Source organism: Epinephelus fuscoguttatus, linkage group LG5 (assembly GCF_011397635.1).
Source record: "Epinephelus fuscoguttatus linkage group LG5, E.fuscoguttatus.final_Chr_v1".
In the NCBI taxonomy this organism is placed as follows: Eukaryota; Metazoa; Chordata; class Actinopteri; order Perciformes; family Serranidae; genus Epinephelus; species Epinephelus fuscoguttatus.
In genome coordinates this window covers 31,983,626-32,004,326 of record NC_064756.1, presented here as the reverse complement: position 1 = coordinate 32,004,326, position 20,701 = coordinate 31,983,626, and the positions used below count along the sequence as shown (strand labels likewise).

General features: G+C 39.6%; 3 protein-coding genes and 1 long non-coding RNA gene across 7 annotated transcripts in view; 1 reads left to right on the top strand and 3 right to left on the bottom strand.

Moving 5' to 3' along the window:
• LOC125889221 (uncharacterized) overlaps nucleotides 1-16,292 on the top strand; it is a 38,100-nt gene extending 21,808 nt beyond the window's left edge. Inside the window, exon 3 of the long non-coding RNA XR_007449425.1 lies at nucleotides 16,164-16,292. This is a non-coding gene — a long non-coding RNA (uncharacterized LOC125889221). The remainder of the gene's footprint in view (nucleotides 1-16,163) is intronic.
• Nucleotides 810-2,276, bottom strand: LOC125889218 (claudin-8-like). The gene has a single exon (XM_049577014.1). It carries the CDS (start codon nucleotides 2,223-2,225, stop codon nucleotides 1,350-1,352), a length of 876 nt encoding a protein of 291 aa, XP_049432971.1. The 5' UTR covers nucleotides 2,226-2,276; the 3' UTR covers nucleotides 810-1,349.
• LOC125889220 (claudin-17-like) lies at nucleotides 3,220-4,443 on the bottom strand. Its single transcript, XM_049577016.1, has one exon. The coding sequence runs from the start codon at nucleotides 4,354-4,356 to the stop codon at nucleotides 3,667-3,669; it is 690 nt and encodes a 229-aa protein (XP_049432973.1). The 5' UTR covers nucleotides 4,357-4,443; the 3' UTR covers nucleotides 3,220-3,666.
• Nucleotides 9,718-20,701, bottom strand: part of tiam1b (TIAM Rac1 associated GEF 1b) — a 53,992-nt gene continuing 43,008 nt past the window's right edge. For all 4 annotated transcript variants that reach the window (XM_049576995.1, XM_049576994.1, XM_049576996.1 and 1 more), the window contains 12 exons: nucleotides 18,390-18,575; nucleotides 16,619-16,687; nucleotides 16,131-16,256; nucleotides 15,910-16,018; nucleotides 15,214-15,393; nucleotides 14,974-15,092; nucleotides 14,765-14,873; nucleotides 12,643-12,701; nucleotides 12,316-12,421; nucleotides 12,095-12,182; nucleotides 11,796-11,968; nucleotides 9,718-11,277 (listed from right to left, as the gene is read on the bottom strand). In XM_049576995.1, coding sequence (XP_049432952.1) covers nucleotides 10,727-11,277; nucleotides 11,796-11,968; nucleotides 12,095-12,182; nucleotides 12,316-12,421; nucleotides 12,643-12,701; nucleotides 14,765-14,873; nucleotides 14,974-15,092; nucleotides 15,214-15,393; nucleotides 15,910-16,018; nucleotides 16,131-16,256; nucleotides 16,619-16,687; nucleotides 18,390-18,575 — 1,875 coding nt within the window. In that variant the 3' untranslated portion in view covers nucleotides 9,718-10,726. The remainder of the gene's footprint in view (nucleotides 11,278-11,795; nucleotides 11,969-12,094; nucleotides 12,183-12,315; nucleotides 12,422-12,642; nucleotides 12,702-14,764; nucleotides 14,874-14,973; nucleotides 15,093-15,213; nucleotides 15,394-15,909; nucleotides 16,019-16,130; nucleotides 16,257-16,618; nucleotides 16,688-18,389; nucleotides 18,576-20,701) is intronic.

Here is a 20,701-nt window from a genome sequence, read left to right as displayed (position 1 = left end):
TACACCTACCCAGGAGCTGTTGTAAGCTGCCACTTTGTTTTTTCACAAGTCTCGACTTACATTCTCAGATCACGCCTTACAAGGAAGCTTTAAAAAAAAAATAGGGTGTTTATTAACAAAGGGGTTTTTTTAATGTTCACCAAGTCGTTACTTGCTGTGTACATATAAAAAATACTTTTAATGTATTACCAGTTATAACTGCAGATATCAGAGAAATCAATTACCACTGGGTCTTTTTTCCTGTTTAAACTGAAAATCATTCACCACTGAGTGCCTTATGTTCCAGGGCATTACTAAAAATGGAAACTGCAGTGGCACCCATGACAGAAAGTATTAGCAAAAAAAAAGCATTTACAAATTCTTGTACATTATTGTTTGCACTGTGTGCGTCATGGGATGATGGTAATACCTGTTCGCTCATGTGTCACTGTCAGTATTGGATTTCCTGTCTGACTCTCTTGTGTCTGTCTGTGCTCAGAAAAAAAAACTGGCAGTTGCTACTCTGGCTTGGTTGAAATTAAATCTCCTGGCAGGTTTGCATTGTGGGTGGACTTATGTGGACCTGTGTGAACAGTCTGGTTTTACCGGTTTAAGCACATTTTCACTGACAACAATGGAGACACCATAACAACCTTCCATAAACACACCCTTGAGCTAGAGCGGTTTCAATAGGACATTTTGAATTCTAGGCAAACCCAGAGCTTTTGGCAAGAAGTGAGATACTGGCCATTATGTAAGCAATAGTTCACACGATGCGTCTTGATCAATTTTGCCTCTCTTATTTACATAACGGAGAAAAAAAAAGCAAAATTCTTTTTTTTCACAATGTTATCCCTTTATTAGAAACCACAGTTGACCTTATATTTAGGCCAGCAATTAAAAAAACAGGTATGTACATTTACAACAAAAACTTAACAGTGAACACAAATCATCTGGAGCTATGTTATCTGAAAAAGGCCTAGTGCACAAGTTGTTCTCAAAGAGCATGCCAGCAGAGGCTGTTCAGACAGTGATATCAACAATCGTGTGTATTATTGTATTATGTATTATTATTATTAATGTATTATTATAGATTAAACATTTATGAATGACTAATATAATTTAGTTTAAATTAAGCATATGGAAACAAACAAAGAATACAGTAATTCAGCAAGAACGTCATGATCAAAGCACAATCAATTCCATGATTAATTTCAATCTCTGCAATACACTTAGCCCTCTTTGAGAAAGTAATGAAAGATTTGGCCATTTCCAGTGACAGCCTATGTTAGTCAATTCAAACTCATTCAGATGTGCCAAATCTTGGCACAAAAAGAAAAAAGAGTCCAAAATTGTCTTTTATATCCTCATTAGTATTGACTTGGTGTGTATGCTACCGATCCTGGTGGGGGTGCTGAGTAGGGAGGCTGGTAAGAGTATGCTGGCTGGTATGTGTATGGCTGGTATGTGTATGCAGGTTGGTAGATATTTCCGTTGGGATTGTATACAATCCTCTCATCCGGGTCCTGGGTGCGAGGAGCGTGACGGCACAGCAGGATCACTCCGGCAGTGAAAAGCAAAGCTGAAGTCACCCAGCCAATGTAAAGAGCCTCCCCAAGCTCCCTGCGCTGGGCATCGATTAGCAGAGGGTTGTAGAAATCCCTGATGATGACATGGCCGGTCCAGGACACAGGGATTAGGGTAGTGACACAGCCCATGAGGAACAGACAGCCTCCAGCCACAAGGACAACATGCTTGGTGCGAGCCCGATGGTCCACCACTTTGGTACACTTCATTCCCACTGCTGAAACAATGAGGGCGAAGGAGGTCAAGGCCACGGCGCTGCACATCAGACCCCTAGCAGCCTGGAGGTCTGGGGGCAGAAACAGCAGGGAATCATACACCTTACACTGCATTCTGATGTTGGCTTGTCTGTAGCAGTTCATCCACAATCCCTCCCAGCGGGTCTCCATGACAATGATGTTCTCCTCGATGAAGGCTGTTACCTTCCACATCGGCAGGCCTGTCACAGCTGCCACTCCGATTAGTCCAATGAAACCAATGACGAGGGCCACTACCTCACAACAGATGGCATCCCGACGGTCCTTCTTCTCAAGTCTCTTTTTTTCCTCATATACAGAGTCTTCATAATCTGCATATGTCTTGGCCTGCTTCTCATCGTAGTAAGAGCCCACGTAAGATTGAGGCGGCTTGCTGTAGCCACTGTAAGCAGTGTAAGTGGCCATTGCAGCTATCACACTGAAAGCCAAAGATAGACCTTGGGCTGTGCTTTGCCAGCGCCGGAAACAAATCTTTGGAGAAGAGCAAGTCAAGGAACTTATACACCCACAAAAAAATGCAGTGGGATGCAATGCAACCTTACTGGTTGAGCTGCTTTACAGCCAGATCAATGGGGACACACCAAAGAGTGCTGCTTGTTTTGAATGTGAATACAACTGCCACTACTAACAATCAGCCATTTGGTCTTGTGATTAAAACACTTAATCAAAAACAAATGAAATCCCTTTATAAAGTCACAGTTGATCAAAGCATTTCCTCTCTTTTAATGTTTAATCATGAGATACTTCAATACAGTTTAAATACTACGCAGATTTTTAAAAAAAAAAAATAAAATAAAACAGCAAACAAAATAGCTAAATTGATATATGTGGGGCCCAATTTTATCTCTAAAAACAATCTGTGTGAATTTAAAACAATTAGTTTTGGATACGCAGTATCATGTGAAACAAGAAAACAACATAGTGTCTTTCTTTCCTGTTTGTGTGTCAATTTATGTAGACGGTGGCTGCACTCTGTGTTGGTTAAGAATCTGTTGTCTTTTTCAAACCGAAAGCTGATAGTATGATCATAGATGTGAAACTGTCTTCTCCTTTAAATGTAAGATGAGCTGATAAAAAGGTGTTGAGCACAGAAACTTGAGTAGGATTTGTTTCATTGTAACACATTGTGTTTGCCAGCAGTTCTCACCTTGTCACTGACACTCTGACGTCTCCCTGCCCTCCTTAACATATAAATAGTATGTTAGCAGATACTCTGTGCAGTTGGCAACATTCAGCTTTATTTAGCTTTCGTGAAAGAAAAATAACTAAACAGCAGAACTGAGGGGTAACTGAAGTGTTAGCTGTTGTTGGTTTAAAGTCTGTAGTTCATGTTTTTGTGGGAAGCATGGTTGAAATATTTAAATGATGCTTTAGAAAAATACAATCACACAAGCAAATGTAGACTTAAACCTTTTATTCAATAACTGTTGACAATAGGTTGATCTTGGCTGCGAGTTAATACCAAATCAAAGGGATTAACAATTAAGCTGTTAATGTGACAGTTGAGAAACTCGGTCATATAAAAACATAATAAAAGTGACATGACAATGTAGAATTGTGAAAAGATTTGTATCGTTTAACACAATGATTACATGAATGGAGAGACAGACAATACAAACATTGAACCGGAGAACAATTTATAGTGCAATAAGAACACAAAGTGCATTAGTCATTTAAACAGGCACAGTGATTAAAATGTGTACATAGGTAGTGAAAACAAATACATCTACACATAATTTGCACACCCTTGGCATCATCTTCATCAACACCTCCCCCAGGCAGCATCTTTCATGTTAAATTTTAAAGACATAAACATTGCATATATCAGGCGGTACAGTTCAGTTTTTTACACATATTCTTGATGTTTATGAGAGCTGGATGGCGTCCTTCCCAGGTACACACTGTCCTCTTTCCGTACATCCTTCACTGGCATAAGATACATGTCAGTGTAGGGTTCTTCCTCCTTTGATCTGCGTTTGCTGTAGCTGATCAGAAGGATAATCCCGGTGATCAACAGTACACCAGAAGTGGCCCACCCAATGAAAAGGGCCCCCCCCAGCTCCCGTTTCTGAGAATCCACTACTGTTGGGTTGTAGAAATTGCGGATGACAGTATGACCCACCCAGCTGACAGGGATGAGTGTGGTCAAAAATGACAGCAGGTACAGACCACCCCCTGAGGCCAGGATGATGTTCTTGCTCTTGTTATTGTCGCCATAACAGTTGCTCTTCTTGGTCCCACATCCTGTGACTAAGAGGGAGATGAGAACCAGGACTATGGACACACACATGAGCCCCCTGGCCGCCTGCAGCTCTGGTGGGAGAATTAGCAGTGAGTCATACACCTTGCACTGCATCTTGATATTCGCCTGTCTGTAGCAGTTCATCCACAAGCCCTCCCAGAGTTCCTCCATAACAATGAGATTAGCTCCAATGAAGGCTGAGACCCTCCACATGGGCAGGGCAGTGACAGCTATGGTCCCAAACAGGCCGACGAAGCCCAGGACCAGGGCTAGGACTTCCAACTTTGCTCTCATGGCTTGGAGGGCAATGCAGTCTCGTCTCTTATCTCTGGTGTAATGAAAACACTGCTCAACCAATCTGTTTTGCAGAGCTGTACACCTGTGATAATATCACCATGCCTGTAATGCCATCCTACTGGTTTTTATTGACTTGACCTCTAATCCTACCAGTGTTTCAGGTGCACACCACTCTGCATTTGTTTATCTTTCTCGGAAATTGAGCAAGTGTCATGCATTTGTTATCATTACTCGTTATGCATGACTAGTGCAGATGAAAAGAGTGACTATGTTGCCATGCGGAAACCTTCTGAGTTTAGTTTTGGTGTCTTTAAAGGTTTCATGACGTACTGTAGGTCATACATCCTGGGCTTGTAAAACCTCTTCAGACTTAGTTGGATAGAATACAAAAGCTTGAAACTATATGTCTTTGACGTTTTTACCTGCCTTTACTGTAGTAATTTTCCATACTCGCGCAAAAAAAATCCCACCATGACCATACTCATTAGAAAGAGATAAATAAAAATCTATCAACACTCAGTCTATCCGCTTAGGGTTTTCCTATCAATTGACTTGTCTTTTGTAACTGAAACAATAGTGTATAGGCACTTATTATGCTGCCATGAAAATGACCATTCTAACATACTTAATATATGACAAAAAAATCTTTAAAGGTGACCAGGTATATGGTCTGATTGCAGAAAATGAGGAACAATAGGGGATTTCACAGTACTTAGCAGGAGCCACTCCTTTAAAAACAACTTCAGTTGGTCTAGGAAACGTAACACCCTTTTGGTCACCCTGTTTATGAGAAGTAAGAGCGACGTAGCAAGAGAGGTCACAAAACCGGAACAGAAACTGGAAAGCCTGTTGAGCAGGCTTGCTGACTGATACTATCATCACATCCTTAGCTGCTTTGAATGTAAACAGATAAGCTCATGCAGAGAAACCAATAGCTGTGAACCAAAATACATCAAATGTGCTGTAACGTATTTTCTGTAGATATGTTACCTCTGCTGGTATTAAGAGTTTTGGATTTTGATGTGAGATGGTTTTGATATAAAATCTGAACCAAATGGAAGTAAGTGAATACACAGTAAAGTGTAAGCTGGTGCTTGTGTAGAGGTACAGGAAGTAATTTACATCTACACCAGACTATGTGTGCCACCTGCTGTATGTAAATGTGACTGCACATTCCTGGGTCACAAAAAGACTGAGATATCATTTTGCAATTATTTTAAAATAAATCCATTTCATGGAACTATCAACTATCATGCAACTTTAATGCAGTGTTCATTTTTTGACTTTGACTTTGATTTTGACTTTATTTTTTAAAACAGGGACAGTACATATTGATGAACACACAAGTGTAAATATGCAAGATTGTAGCAAGTGGCTAATTTCCATCTTTCGTCCCTGCGGCAATTAATGCCAAACACATAAAAACAGGACAGCAACAAACAACAGGACAACAAGGCCATATACATCAATAAAACAATAATAATAGAAAGTACAGTAGGACTAAAAAAAAAACATTAAACAATAAACCAAGTTACTAATGACAGACCAGCAATTAAGTGACCATAGAAAGTTGGATTTAAGTGTAGAAGTGCTAAAGTGCTGAAGTGCTAAAGTGCTTGAGTGTTAAGATATACAAGAAGAGAATTGCACATTGCCCGTTACAAAGTGCTAATTCACAAGTTTGTAAAGTGCTGGTGTAAACTGCACATTGTCCTATTGCACTTATTTTGCACACACGGACGTGTGTGTGCAGGTATTGTTGCACAGGTTAGCATACATAGTTGTAATTATGTACGCACTATTTCACAACATTTGCATACATAATTAAGTGTGTGTAAGCAGACAGGGTCACAAGACTGGTTTATCACCAGCAACATCCCCCCCAGAAAAAACAACCCATACATTAAAAATACAGTTATCAATTACATCAATTACATGTGATAATACAACACATCCAGTGGATTTTAAGATTCATTATGAGTGCAGTTTTGATTTTCAAGTAACCACAGTTTTAGATGCTGAGGTAATAGTTTGTAAGTCTCGTACGTTACTTGGTATCATGGTGTGACGCGCAATATGAAAAAACTGACTGCCCAAAAGCACTTTTTCTGAATGGGACCAGACAGTCACCTCTAGATCCTGATCTAGTCGATCGATTTAAGTTTGTCTTTATAAATTCTTTTAGTGGAGGTGGAGCTAGTCCATGGAGAATCTTGTACACTAAGGAAGCATCTGCATATTTTATTATATTTTCCCAACTCAGCAATTCATGTTTCTTTAAGATGTTACAATGATGGTGTGTGTTGGTTTTTTTTTGTCTAAGACTTTTAGAACTTGCTTGTACGCAGTTTCGAACAGGCTATAATGTGGACTTGCATGCCGATGCCCAAGTTGTTATACAGTAGGTAATATGTGGCATGATCATTGCATTTAGATATAATTTTGCAGAGTTATTTTGAATGTATCTGAAATTCGACAGGTTGTATTTTATTTTATTCACAGTTTTTTTTACTTGTTTAAAACATAGCTGTGAATCAATGATCATTTCTAGATATTTAAACTCCTGTACAACTTCAAGCTTTGTTCCATTTACATAAACGTCAGGAGTTATGTCAGCATTTGCCTTCTTAGAAAAAAACATACAAACAGTTTTTGACACATTAAGATGCAGATGAGAAAGATTCAACCAGTTTGACACTTTGGACATAGCAGCTGATAGATCTTGTGCAGCTTGGCATTTAGTTTTTGCATGCACATACACAACAGCATCATCAGCATACATCTGGAACGTTACATTTGACGGACAGCTATTTGGCAGATCATTAATGTACAGACTGAACAACAATGGTCCCAAAACTGAACCTTGAGGTACACCAAGAGTATTATCAGAAGTTTCACATGTAGTATTGTGTACTCTAATACACTGTTTCCTCTGCACAATATATGATTCTATCCATTGCAATGTATTTACCGACAAATTAAAATAAGACAGCTTAGTTAATAAAATTTGATGATTCACAGTATCAAACGCCTTCTTCAAGTCAAGAAGAACAGCTCCTATAACACCACCGCTATCGATTTTAGACTTTAAATTTTCCACAAAGAAACAAATTGCCATCTCAGTAGAATGTTTTTTTCTGAAGCCAAACTGCATTGGGTTTAAGTTGTATGGACTATTATTCAAATGTTTAATGAACTGCTCTGCTACCAGTTTTTCAGCTACTTTGGAAACTGCAGGGAGAATGCTTATCGGTCTGTAGTTACTGATTGTTGCAGGGTCTCCTGATTTAAAGATTGGAGTAATAACTGCGATTTCCATGAGTTTGGAAATTTACCTTCAATTATAGATTTGTTAATGATGCTGGTGATTGGAGCAATGAGCGATTGTTTATGAGTTTTGAGAAACATTGTGTCCATATAAAATGCGTCCTTGGCTTTTGAGTTCTTCTACCCACAGATAACTCGATTTACATCTATCTGAGACACTTCATTCATATTAAAAACCGGAGTAGCGGTATTCAGAGGCATTGTAAGTTGGATTTGTGGACAGGAGTTAGTGGCCAAATCTTTCACAGAGTCAATAAAGTATATGTTTAGGGCTGTTGCAATCTCATTTGAATCATGAGTTAATTTTACATTTATTTGCAACTCTCTAATGTTCTTATTTAAGATGCAGAAATGATTTGTTCAGACAAACTGATGAAGAGAATGCCATAAATAAACCTTTTGCTATTTTATCTTGGGCAAGAAAGCAAGGGCATTAGCAAAGTAACCCTGTCCCATCTCAGCAATCAGTCATTCAGCACTGCTGCAAATACTGTTACTGCAGATCTACACCACAATGAAGTCTGAAGTATTCTTTCCCCTTTAAATGAAGGAGCACCAGAGCTTTTGTGGTGGGGATAGTGACTGACAAGAGTGAGGGGGCTGGTGAAGGGGAATGAGCCTGGGTGACAGGATGTCCACAGAGCTCAGAGACAAAAAAAGAGGAGACAGGTCTGTGGGAGCCATAGCTCGTAATGTTTCGGGCATGTGCAGCTGTGTCTACCCAATGTGTAAAGCTATACTTTGCAGTATTGTCAGTCACTGTTTGAAAACACAGTCGCCAGCGGAAGTTGAGGTAGAAGCCAATCCTAGATTCACTCGTTTGGCATTTCGCCTTACTGTACATGTATGTTTGTATTTGCTTTTTTTCAGCAGAGTGTGTTTTGGATTACTATTGTTAATGGTCACCTGAGTGCTGTTGGGGTACACGTGCCAAACACATTGTACAGGCAGAGGGCAGAGTCTCTGCAGAAGTATACACACCACACCTCTAGTGGGTCCTAACTGATCACTGAGAGGGATTACTTCTGTATGAGTCTATACATTGTTTTTTAAGAAATTCCTTCATAGTAAATCTTTAACTTAAGACTGAAAGATCTGAAAAAACAAAAACATATGTACTGTCTCATAACTTGTACTTGTCACTTAAACAATCTTAACTAGGAGAGTGCATGTGATGAGATGTTTTATTATTTTCTTGGTCCTTATATACGTACCTGTCATTAACACTGTAAGTGCACAAGAGTCTTTTTTGTTGTTTAAAATTGGTGCTGAGCCCTGTTGGTATCACCTGTGGGAACATAGTATCTCACATTACCAATCAATTGCTCAATTGTGCAGTTTCTATGTGATTATTGGACATCATGAATTTTGACACCATTTCCCACCCTGTTTCTTATTTTGTAATTCTGCTCAATGCATTCACTTTAATATTCTTTTCAGTTCATTAACATTTCTTAGAAGACTGGTCTGAACTGAAAACGATGCACTGTCTACACATTCCTTTATCCTTTCTGTCATAATAGGGGTTTTAGCTCCTTCACCATCATTCAGGCACCTAATCAGCCATGACTTGCAAACACTCAAAGTAGCTCTTTACGTCCTCTAAAAGGTTCAGTTTTCATTTCTTCCCTTTTGTTCTGGAATTGAACTTTCTGGGTTGCTTTCAGGCAGGAAAACATTGATTAGCTGCTTAGTTCCTTCTTTCTCTGAACACATTGAGCATTTATGCATTTTTCCTCACATCACAAAATTGTTTTGCAGGAATGATGTCTGCAGAGCTGCAGGGAATGAGTTAGGCTGCTGAGTAAAACTACACAAACAATAAATCACAACAGAGAGATACTTTGCATTATAAGTAGGAAACAACTGTATTTATTATGATATCAATACATTTTTCTATATACACACAGTAATAAAAATGCAGTCTTAGTAGCACAATGAGTTGTTTACAAGTATGACTTCTTTCACTGTTCAGGCATACTGCAAGTCTTTCCCCTTGATTGCTTGAGCAAATTTGGACTTTCTTTGTGAAAAAAAAGAAAAAGATTACTTATGTTTTTTCTAACAAATAAATTTATACATGAATAAATAAAAAACATTGCTTTGTGATCCATTACCAGTGAACAATCTTTTTGAACAAACAAGACCTTTTAAAATAGCCATTGTGCAAATTCTAAACAATTAGAGTGTGCACGCTAAGTATTAGAAATGAAATGTAACATTGAGCGTTCTTTAAATGGCAATACTGAAGAGCAAAAAGGAAAAATACAAGATAATGGTTTCACAGTACAACAAAAATATGAAACAGCAAATTCAAGTAAAACAGGATTATGTTAAGTTAAAACTAATTTAAAAAACCCCTAGCCTCTGTGACACAGGGGCTGTTACATAACTCCACTATTAAATGTAACAAGAGAAAAAAACCCAAAATATTTTCCAGGCTAAAAAGATAGCTTTAAGTCTGTAAAACAAGAGATCAAAATCATATATTATACATAACAAGGAAAACTGTTCCCAAAACATGTCAGTGTATATTCATGTGAAAATGTACAAGTACAGTAAACTATGCAAGACAAGCCTGTCCTTTGCAATTATTCTATTTATTTAAGGACAAATAATATACAGCCCTTAACTATGATAATATCTCTGAGTCACACAGACAAACAAATATCAATGTTCTCACAATAACCAAATTTGGCAACAGCAGGCAGGACTATAGAATGCTGCCCAAATGTGCAAACCATGCCAATCAAAGCCACTGGTTAGATTCCATGATTGTACCATTAGTTCATCTCCCAAAGCCTACACCTAACTTCTATGTAACAGCATTGATTTGGGATAAAGCTCCCACATTATGGATTCCTGTATTGCTCCACTGATGACCTTACCTGTACAATAAGCATTCAGCAAAAGTAAGGTAAGGAAGGATATATCTTTTACTAGCTGTGCGATATACATCAATGCCCATGCATTGTTTGTGAAGACGATGACTGATCATTGTGGAGCCCATGTAAGGCTGTCTCCCTAACCTCTTCAGCTTTTATGTGTCACAGTCTGGGGACGAACCTGATTGCTGCCTTCTCACCCAAATCTCATCTTTCTCCGTTGGCTTTTGGTCCTCCGCATTGTCATCGATCACAGCGCTCTGCTTCTCTGTGTCAGACGGATTCACATCATCAGGTGTCCCACCAGCCTTTGGGGACTTAAGGCTCTCGTTCTCCTTGGATTCCTTACTCTCCAAGGACAAAGCCATGACTGGGGCCTCCAGATCGGCATCAGCGGATGACACTCTGGTTGTTTGGCAGAACTCGTCATCTTCATCACTAAGGATGTCTGTCTCCTTCACTTCATCCTGGTCCTCATATTCTTCTAGGTCGAACTGCTCTTCCACCCAGCGGTCTGTGTCACCCGCTAACTCCGTTTGCTGTAGCCGATCTGGTTTATCGTCCTGTGGCTGCAGCCGATTTGCATCGGGCTCCTGTGGTGAAGTGAGGTCCTGTTCGGCCTCGCCATCAAAAACAATGTCAGTGTCTATGGTGAAACGGTTGCGCACCAACTTCCTCCTGCCTAAAGTCCTGGTTGGTGCAGATACTGCAGAAAAACAGGAGATCAAGAGCATCTTAATCACTGCTAGTATGTAACACTTTCGGGACATTACTTTGATTTTGGTAACATAACATCAGTAGTAATCATTTTAATTTTGAGGACTAAAATAATAGATTAATATACTATTGATTAAGCAACAATGAGAAATACTGGTGTACAGCACAGTAAACAGGTAATAATAAATGTTGTCCAGTCTTGACAGGGATTTATTACAATACCTGCTTACATTGAAAGTAGTTTTCTCCTAAGATAAGGTGGTCTGCAATGTTACCTTTTCCAAAAAATTATTGTAATTTTGTATTGTAATTTTGCTTCAATGCAGGTATCGTCCTGCATTAATTAAATGTATAAATCTGGTGGAAACATGAAGTGAAAAGCTCAGACTCAATTTTTTGTGTTGACACTACACCAAAACACCCAATCTGTGTCAAGTAAGAAGGAACGAATTTAGAATTGGGACACTTGGAGCTTAAAGGTGAACACAGTCACAGACTGGCATTTACCTGCTCTATTTATGGCAGGACGAGCTCCCTTCAGGGCACAGAGGCGCTTTCCACCAAAGGGCACATACTGCTGGTTGAGGGGTAAACTCTCCGTTTTTAGGAGCTGCCGGCGGTGCTTTTCCCTCAAGATGGAATGGACTGTCTTCAGAAAGTCTTTCCTACTCTCTGGAGAGCTGAGGGAGACAGAAAGGCACATTATCAGTTTGTCACTCTGTAGATAGCAGCAGACAGGACTGTATCAGTGGCACACAAGCTTCAATCTCCTGGAGAATTCAGCCTCCATTAGAAGAAATCCTCACCTACAGCACAGCTGAAATGTCCTCTCTGGCCGTCCCTCTGACTCAGACTTTGTGTGGACAATCTCGCACACAGCCGAGCCCTCACCATCTGAGGAAGTAATCAACACTCACATGTGATCTCATGTACAGAGCAATCTGGTGAGATTTAAGAAAAAAAAAATCTGGATTCAGAAAAATATTTTTTTCAATTTAGCATTGTAAATTATTCATCAAGTTATTACCTGCATTGGCCAAGGTTCTCACTTGCAGGGCATCAGTTGGGATCATGTGACGATATCGGTAGGGGTCTTTGTCTTCTGAAGATACAGAGACTCTATGGGAGCCACCCTACAATCATTCAAAGAAAAAAAAGCTTTCCAATGAAACTGTCCCTGAGAAATGAGCTCCATCTAGTTTTGATCAGCTCTTAGGCTTATTTTACAAGTGACCCACTGTGCTGATTCTGAAAGTGGCACAAGGGTGCCGAATTTGCTATATTTTATTTGTTATATTGTAAATGGGCTTTGGTGTTGAAAGGTGTTTGGTGTTTGTTTTGTGTGAAAATGTACCATTTTCTTTTTCTGCTTGGATCCGTCCTTGCACACAAAGACCACTGCCGTTTTGAACACTGAAAAGCAATGGGGGGGAAAAAACACATCAGTTGTCACTCAAAAGTTCAGATGACAAACCAAACTAACGTCAATGCAGGCTGACTGTTTCTTTTATACACCACAAACACAGACAATGGCCAACTAGCACGTATGTTCTGCCCCTATATGAGAGGAAATAACTATCCATACAAGCAGATGGTGGTAGTCTGTATTCGCTACTAAAAAAGGGAAACCGGAAGACTGTAGACAAGGGACAGTTGGCTTGGTGCTCTTCACCAAGGTGCCACACATGCTCAAAGAGCACCAAGACAACTGTCCCTTGCCTACAGTCAAGTATAGTGGTGGCAGCATCATGGTTTGGGGCTGCATGAGTGCTGCCGGCTCTGGGGAGCTCAGTTCATTTAGGGAAACATGAATTCCAAGCAGAGCATGATCGCCCCTCTTCAGAAACTGAGCTGCAATGCAGTTTTCCAACATGACCTAACAACAACCTAATTTTTTTTTTTAATTTCTTATTTTTTTCAACAGCGGTTTACAAAACAAAACATACAATATGATAAGCAAAGTAATTTCTCCTGCTGTTCAAATTGTTTTCAGTTTTAAGAAACTTTTTGGAAGAGATTAAGTGAATATAAGCGCCATGTGTTGGGGAGACTTAAAGGGAGATCAAAGAGAGGAAAAAATGAAAAAAGTTTGCTTGACTAAGCATCATAAGGTTTTTTGTACGATATCTTCACAAAGTCAGGTTGTAAGGGTCTTACATATTTCACCCACTTCACCCAGAATTTAATGAACACATTTTTCTGAAAATGGAGAAAAGGTAATCTTTTCCATAACATAAATATCATTTACAATATCTATCCACTCCTCTAATGTGGGGGGTTCAGGAAGCAATCGGCACCTCATGAGAGCTTTCTTGCAGGCGGATATCAAAATACCAAACACATATTTGTTATAACACTTTGCCTTAAAATCCATACATCCTAAATATAATGTAGAAAATTGCAAAGGAAGATCAGTGTTAAGTATCTCTTTTAGTGCTTTATGAAATTCTGTCCAGAAGGTCTGATCCCTGGACACTCCTAGAATACGTGCCAGTGACTGGCTTCCTGAATCTCCAGCACCCCTCCAGCGAAATGTACTTACTGCTTTGGTGTGATTGAAAAACAAAAAACAAAAAACAAAAAACGAATAAAACATTTCCAACCAAACTACAGGCTACATATGTGAGTTGCTGCATTTCCACTTGACTTCACACATATCCAGCCAGTTTGATATTGATAAATTACTTTCTCTTTCCCATTTTTGGAAAAATATATTCTGTAGTGTGGGGTTTTCTTGTTGTGAGGTCTTTATAGATTTTAGAAATAGCACCCTTATTTCAAACATTTTTCTAAGCAATATTCTCAGTATTGGAACATAAGTCTGTAATTCAATTCAGTTTTTTTCTCTCATTAACACACAGGTCCGAAAGACACACACATGCACAAACAGGACCTTTACATGCACAAAGTGGAGAGATGTCAGAGTGGGGGGGCTGCCTTGGTCAGGCGCCCTGAGTGGCTGGGGGGTTCGGTGCCTTGCTCAAGAGTACCTCAGCAGTGCCCAGGAGGTGAACTGGCAACTCTCCAGCTACCAGTCCACGCTCCATATTTGGTCTGGACGGGGACTCGAACAGGCGACCCTCCGGTTCCCAACCCAAGTCCCTATGGACTGAGCTACTGCCGCCCAATATAATATTAATATTTCTAATGTTATGTTCAAAGTGACTGTGTACCTGGAGATATCTACAAAAATCACATTTTTCACGACAATATCCTTTCTGCGTTCCTCACTTCCGTTTGAATTATTGTGCACTGAGTTGATCGGCCTATCAGAGTGATTTCACTCACTGACGGGCTCTGCCATGTCTGACCCAGATTCAACATGTTGAATCAGCAGTTGAACAGCAGGGACAAACCCTAAGAACTAGGGCGACAAATGCTCACCCGTGGCCAAACCGCCATTCATCTGCTTGGTGTGTCAGGGCCCTTAGACCTACCCAGTATATAATCATGGAGGAAACTCATCCCTAACATACCAAATGTAGCCATCTGGGGCTCTTTCTTCCATTTTCCTAAAGAGGCAGGGGGATTGATCCAGGTCACAGTGGTGTGTAGTAGCAGGTCACCCATGGACAGATCAGCCACCTGACAAAAGCAAAAAAAAAAACAAACAAAAAAACCCCAGTCACTCCACATGTACTTTTTAGACGATAAAACAGAGCCAAGCCGTTGTTTACCCATCTACCTCTTTCTTTTCACCACTCTGCTCAGTGATGACCAGGTCAAACACTGCTCCATACTCCTCGTGGATCTTCTGCATCTCGTTTATGTGGCTAGCGACTTTGTTCATGGCTTTCATGGCAACTGTAAACAAACAGATATTAAAATGTTTAGCGTTGATCTGTTGTGACTGTATGCATTCACTGATATTCTCCCCTGTCAAAATTATTTCATCTTCTCAGTCAGCCTTGTTACTGGGTCTTACCATCGAGGTGGTAATGTTCCTCACTGTCTGGGTCTGTGAGCGAGTAAAGCTCCTTCAGCAGAAGGGGATACTTCAGTACCCTCTGGATAGGTTTGATCAGGTAGGACTCCAGGGTGGAAGAATGCTGCTGCTTTGGGTTGCGCTCATCCAGGAAGGCCTTGAAATCATGATCTGTTTTGGCTGTAATGACAAATAAATAAGACTTACTGCAACATGTCAGGACAGCTTATCCATTTTTTTGTCCTTTCCACAATTTATTGGTGTTAGCATATATAGATAATTTTACTCTTTAGTGGTTAACTTAGATACTTTGGCTTATGGTCTGTAATTCCCGATACAATAATAATGTTTTTACTGTTTGTTGAAAATGGATTAAGTTGTTTGGCTAAAGCTGGCAGATATTACCCAGGTTACTGTGTTATAAACAGGTAACAAGTGTTAAAGGGAGTGGGTGTACTAGCTTGAGAACAGACTGCTCAGCACTGCTCATTATATATCACACGATGTTGCAGGGCTTTTTAGCCCGGGGATCCACCAGCCTGAAAGTATGCAGAGGTCAAATGGACAACTGTCTGGCTGACAACTCTGCAGAGCAGATTTATGGAGCCTTGCAGGATATGGCAGATGGTTGATGGATAAATACATCCTCTCCTTTGAGCCCAGATGGAATGTCGACCCAAGAGCACATTTACTCACCCTTTACGAGGACCTTAGGGACTTTGGTGTGACTGGCGCAGAAAGCACTGTAGATTTTAAAACGGTCTGCATAGTACAGGAAAGAGCCTCCCAGGGAGAAGAGTATTTTCTGTTAAAAAAGGAAGAGAAGTTGCTTAACCAGTAGCTATAACAGACTTTATGTTTAAAATGCTTTTTGATGGTCAAATCTTTTTTGTCCATGTTTCCGAAAGAGGGTATACCTTAAATTGATCCACCCTCTCCAATTTTTCTAGATCTGGAACCAGTCTGGTCCCATCTTCCAGGGTCTTGAGAAACTCAACCTGGAACTCCACCATTTCCGGCAAGTTCCCGAACAGTACATCCAGCTGGAGGAAAAGGGGATTAGAGCAAAGTCAAAATACATTCTCCTCATTTTACAGTGTGTGTTCTTTAGAATTTATCAATATCTGATGCATCCATTGTTAGTCCCCTGCTACAGCTAGAGCACTGAAACACCCAAAATATAAAAACAACCAAATAAAATTTATTATTTCAAGTGCATGTAAAACATCTCTTTACTTTGCAAACCTCCCCCTCTCTCCCTCTCTCATCATCCACCCCTCTTGTCCTCGAACACAGCTACTCTTCACATGATTATGCAACCCACTTTTCTTGGAACATTTAAACAGAGTTGGCATTTTAAAAAGCCAACTACCCTTCAAAGGCTCGTGGGGAACATTTGACATACCTCATCCTGTGTGAGGAAGGTCTCTTTCTGCAGTGGGGTTAAATATCTTCCGATGAGGCAGTTGAGATCCTGCAAGACGAGAGTGAATTATGTTTGTTTTGGGGTTGCCAAAGTCATTACATGAAAAACAGACAAGAAAAACACAAAGCTTTACGTAAGGCTAAATATTCCTCACAACAAAACAGTGATTAAGTTGCAGGGATAGTCTGCAAGTCTCTTTAAGAACAATCACAAAGGGGCTGGCGGATGCCACTCTGCATGCACTTAAGCAAGGGAAAAGAATTTTATGGAAACCCAATTAAATTAATGGCTATAGCTACAGTTACTTCGGCTGAACTGTAGAAAGCATATGAGATCAATTTGTAGGTCTGCCAAAAAGTAGGAAAATAGATAATGTATAATTTCTCAGGAGAATGATGGCAGGCCTAAAAAACACTGCACTTTCATTTACATATTTCTGTCTTATTTCTGATCTAATAACTCAAGCAACCTCCTTTTACCATTCTAATTAATTCTTTAGAAAAGAGTGGCCTAAAATATGTCCATCTTAATAAGACACATTATTTCTTAGGAGATAAAATGTCTACATAGAAGAGACAAAACAATATGAACATGTTTAATTCTGTAATATCTGTAATATGTAGGATTTTTCTAACAATCTATAGACTCATACAAAAGTAATGTCTCTCAATCATCACCGCTAGAAGTGTGTGGCAGTGTGACCCTGCCCTTTGCCTGTATTTTCTTATTTCCTTCATATTTTGCCATGTTCAGGATGTTCTTAGGCATAGCGTGCAGATGAGGTTGGGGCTTTATAAAAACATAGCTACAGGGTGCCAGACTGTAAGCAGCACACATCAAAGATGAAGGTATGAAAATTATAGACAGCGCAGAAAAATCACAAACATAGCGAGGCGAAACCCCAAGCAGATAATGCTGGGGCTGACTTTCACTTTTGCATGCAATGCTATTAACAACAGTAGCCCACAAATGAACATTATGAATGCCTGCTAATCAACATGTGGATATGAGTTGTAATGGCAACATGAGGTTCTAAGCCAGAATTGGTCCGTGAAGAGTGCTCTTGAAAATCACACTAAACATACACTGCATCAGCAACAGCTGAAACAACCTAACAAGGATATGATAAGTATAAAGCCCACAGTATGTCATTAATTAACAATTTTATACAGCCAACTTTGCAGCATTGATTTACCAATATTTATTTCAAAGCCCCTCTTCATTTAATCTTAGTCCTTTATTTTGTCTACCCCTATATTACATTAGCATTTTAACTACGAAGTTAACTACTTTATACAGCACACACATCTCTTTGTTTCTAGGTAATTAGAACGAATAGCCCAAGTCCACCAAAATTTTAACTATGTCCTTTGAAGGTTGTACAATACATCATATACCATGCGAATGTAATTTCTATATTAAGTATATATGTGACCCCCATAATGAGGTATAACCTTTTAGATAGCCTTGACATTATCCCATTATATACCCTCTCTAACCCAGTTATTTCACTATGCTGCATTTATACCAGGCAGAAAAAGATTAGGCAATATCCAGGCAAGGGCACAGCTGTGTCCCCCTCATATCTCCTGGGGACATAGAGATAAATATGGATTGGTCACGTGGAATAGGTAATGTGTAGGTGTAACACAACCCGAGGCAGACAGAAACACAGATCAATGGACAGGAGGAGCACACACACACTCACAAAGACCATCTGCCCCTTACAAGTAAGATGAGTGATACTTACTTTGACATAGGTGCGTTCGGTCTCCACCAGTTCACAGATGACTTTGCGGAGCTTGTCGGCATCGGAGAGCTGTCGAAGAGTTGCAGGAGGTGGGAAGGGCGAGTCCGGGCTAGGTGAAGAGGACACACACTCCGTGGGATTCATGTCATGGAGACTGCGGCAGAAAGCTGCAACCTGCTCTGTACTCTGTATAAAGAATGGAAGGACAGAAAAGCATTGAGGAAAAATGTGATGCAAGTTATGTAAATCCAACCTGAGGAAGGAAAAAGGAAATATCCAAATATCGCTCAATCAGTACAGAAGCGTCTCAAAAATTAAATTGAAGGTGTCACTTTCCACCTACGGATGTGCACAGACTCATGACTGTGCAGAGAGTGAGCCTGGAAAGAGGCAGAGAGGAAGCTTTAAAAAAAAAAAAAAAAAAAAAAAATCATTTGCACTAATTTGGTCTATTTTCAGTCTGTCATAACAATGACTCTCCGCCTCCCTCTCTTTCACTCACATCCTTCTTTTCCCTGGTGTTTTCCTCTTACTGACGAATCAGTGGTGTAATGATTCATCTCTTCCACAGAATCAAAATATACACACACACACACACACACACAACGGTGTCTGTCCACATACAGTATGGGTTGCCGTGGAGACCAGTCCTGATGTGAATTAGACTATCATTTTGGACTAAAATAGACCCCACTCAGCAACAGCCCACATGGCTTAACTAACACACTTACTTTGTTCGCAACAGGCTACAGCATCACCAGTCAAAACAACAAAATGGCATTTTGGCATTTTACATCAATACAAACAGAAAGCACGAAGAGAATTCTATTCATATCCAACAAAATCATATTCAATTTTATGAGAAAGAATTTAATAGATCAAAGACTTTTCATTTAACAGAGATGATACATTAAGTTTAATTGTGGAACTTGTAGAGAGCAAACAAATATGGCCAAATAATGGGAACCTCTAGCAGGTATTGACACGTGAATGCGTAACAGAGAGCTGAGGTCTCTGGTTGGGAATATAAGGCTTTTTTTTTTATAGGCCAGACAAAAGCAATTTATCCTGTCACACCTACAGGCTCCTCTGGGAGATAATAATAATAATATAACAGCCTGCAACAGCTGCAGAATATGGAACGTTATCTTTCTCAGATAAAAACAGTCTTAATTAAGATCTGAGCATACCAGTCCTTTGTTTTTCATGTTAGACACTACTATGCATAAAAAACACCTATAGAAAATTGCATTGCTTATTTAACTGAAATACAAAATATTTTAACAAAGACTTACAACAACAACTTACTGCTAGGTAGAAACAGACATTCACTAAAATATGATGAAAAAAAAGACATAAAAAGAAAGTACATGCAGAACAAAGGAAGACCAATGTTGTCTTGAAAGTCCCGTTGCTTCTAATCCAGCTTTGCAAATGACAATGATTATCATTGTTATCTAATCAGACAGACACATCTATATGTGATGAACGACAGCGGTTTGTCCCTCTTGACAATGTTCCCAAAATAACCAGACAGCTCCCAGATCAACAGATGAACTAGGAAGTGTTTTCATGTCTGTAAATGTAATGTCAAGTAATGCAATTTACACCAATGCACGGGTGCCATTTTAGCAAAATTTGTAGTGAAAGAGCCGCTGCAATAGGCACTGTGTCAACTGCTCAAGTTTTTGCTGATTAAAAAAAGGTAGATCAAACACAGAATGTAATGTTCCTTCATTAATAAATTTACCGCTGATAATGAGCAGGATCCAGTGCATTTTTACACAAAAAAAGTCTACATGAGAGATCCTGTCAAAGCAGATCGAGATCTGCTTCATAAGCATCCATAAACACATCAGAAGACCTGACAATTGTTTTCAGTAAAACACGTCTGTGTTCATTCCTGCAGCATTTTACTGATGTGATGAGAAACTGATTTCAGTCCAAATGGACGTTCACCTGCACTATGATTGCAAATCCGTTAGAGACAAAGACTCTCAACAGCAGCACACAAATTTGCAACTTAAAAAAGAAATGTAATGCCAAGAAAAAAGGAGGAAAATTCTGTAAATAATCCTGATTCTTTCCTGCCCAATTAGTCAACTGAGCTCAACCAGTTTTACTGAGCCTGATAAGACAGCCACAATCCAGTCATCATCTTCACAATCACCATCTAGACTAATTAACACCATGGCAGCTTTGGGTGCATGAACACTCATGACACAGCAGAGTGAAGAGAAAGAACAGAGGAGGGGGGATCAGAGCCTCCAATATCACATGAAAAGAACAATATGTAGATAAGAGAGGCTGTC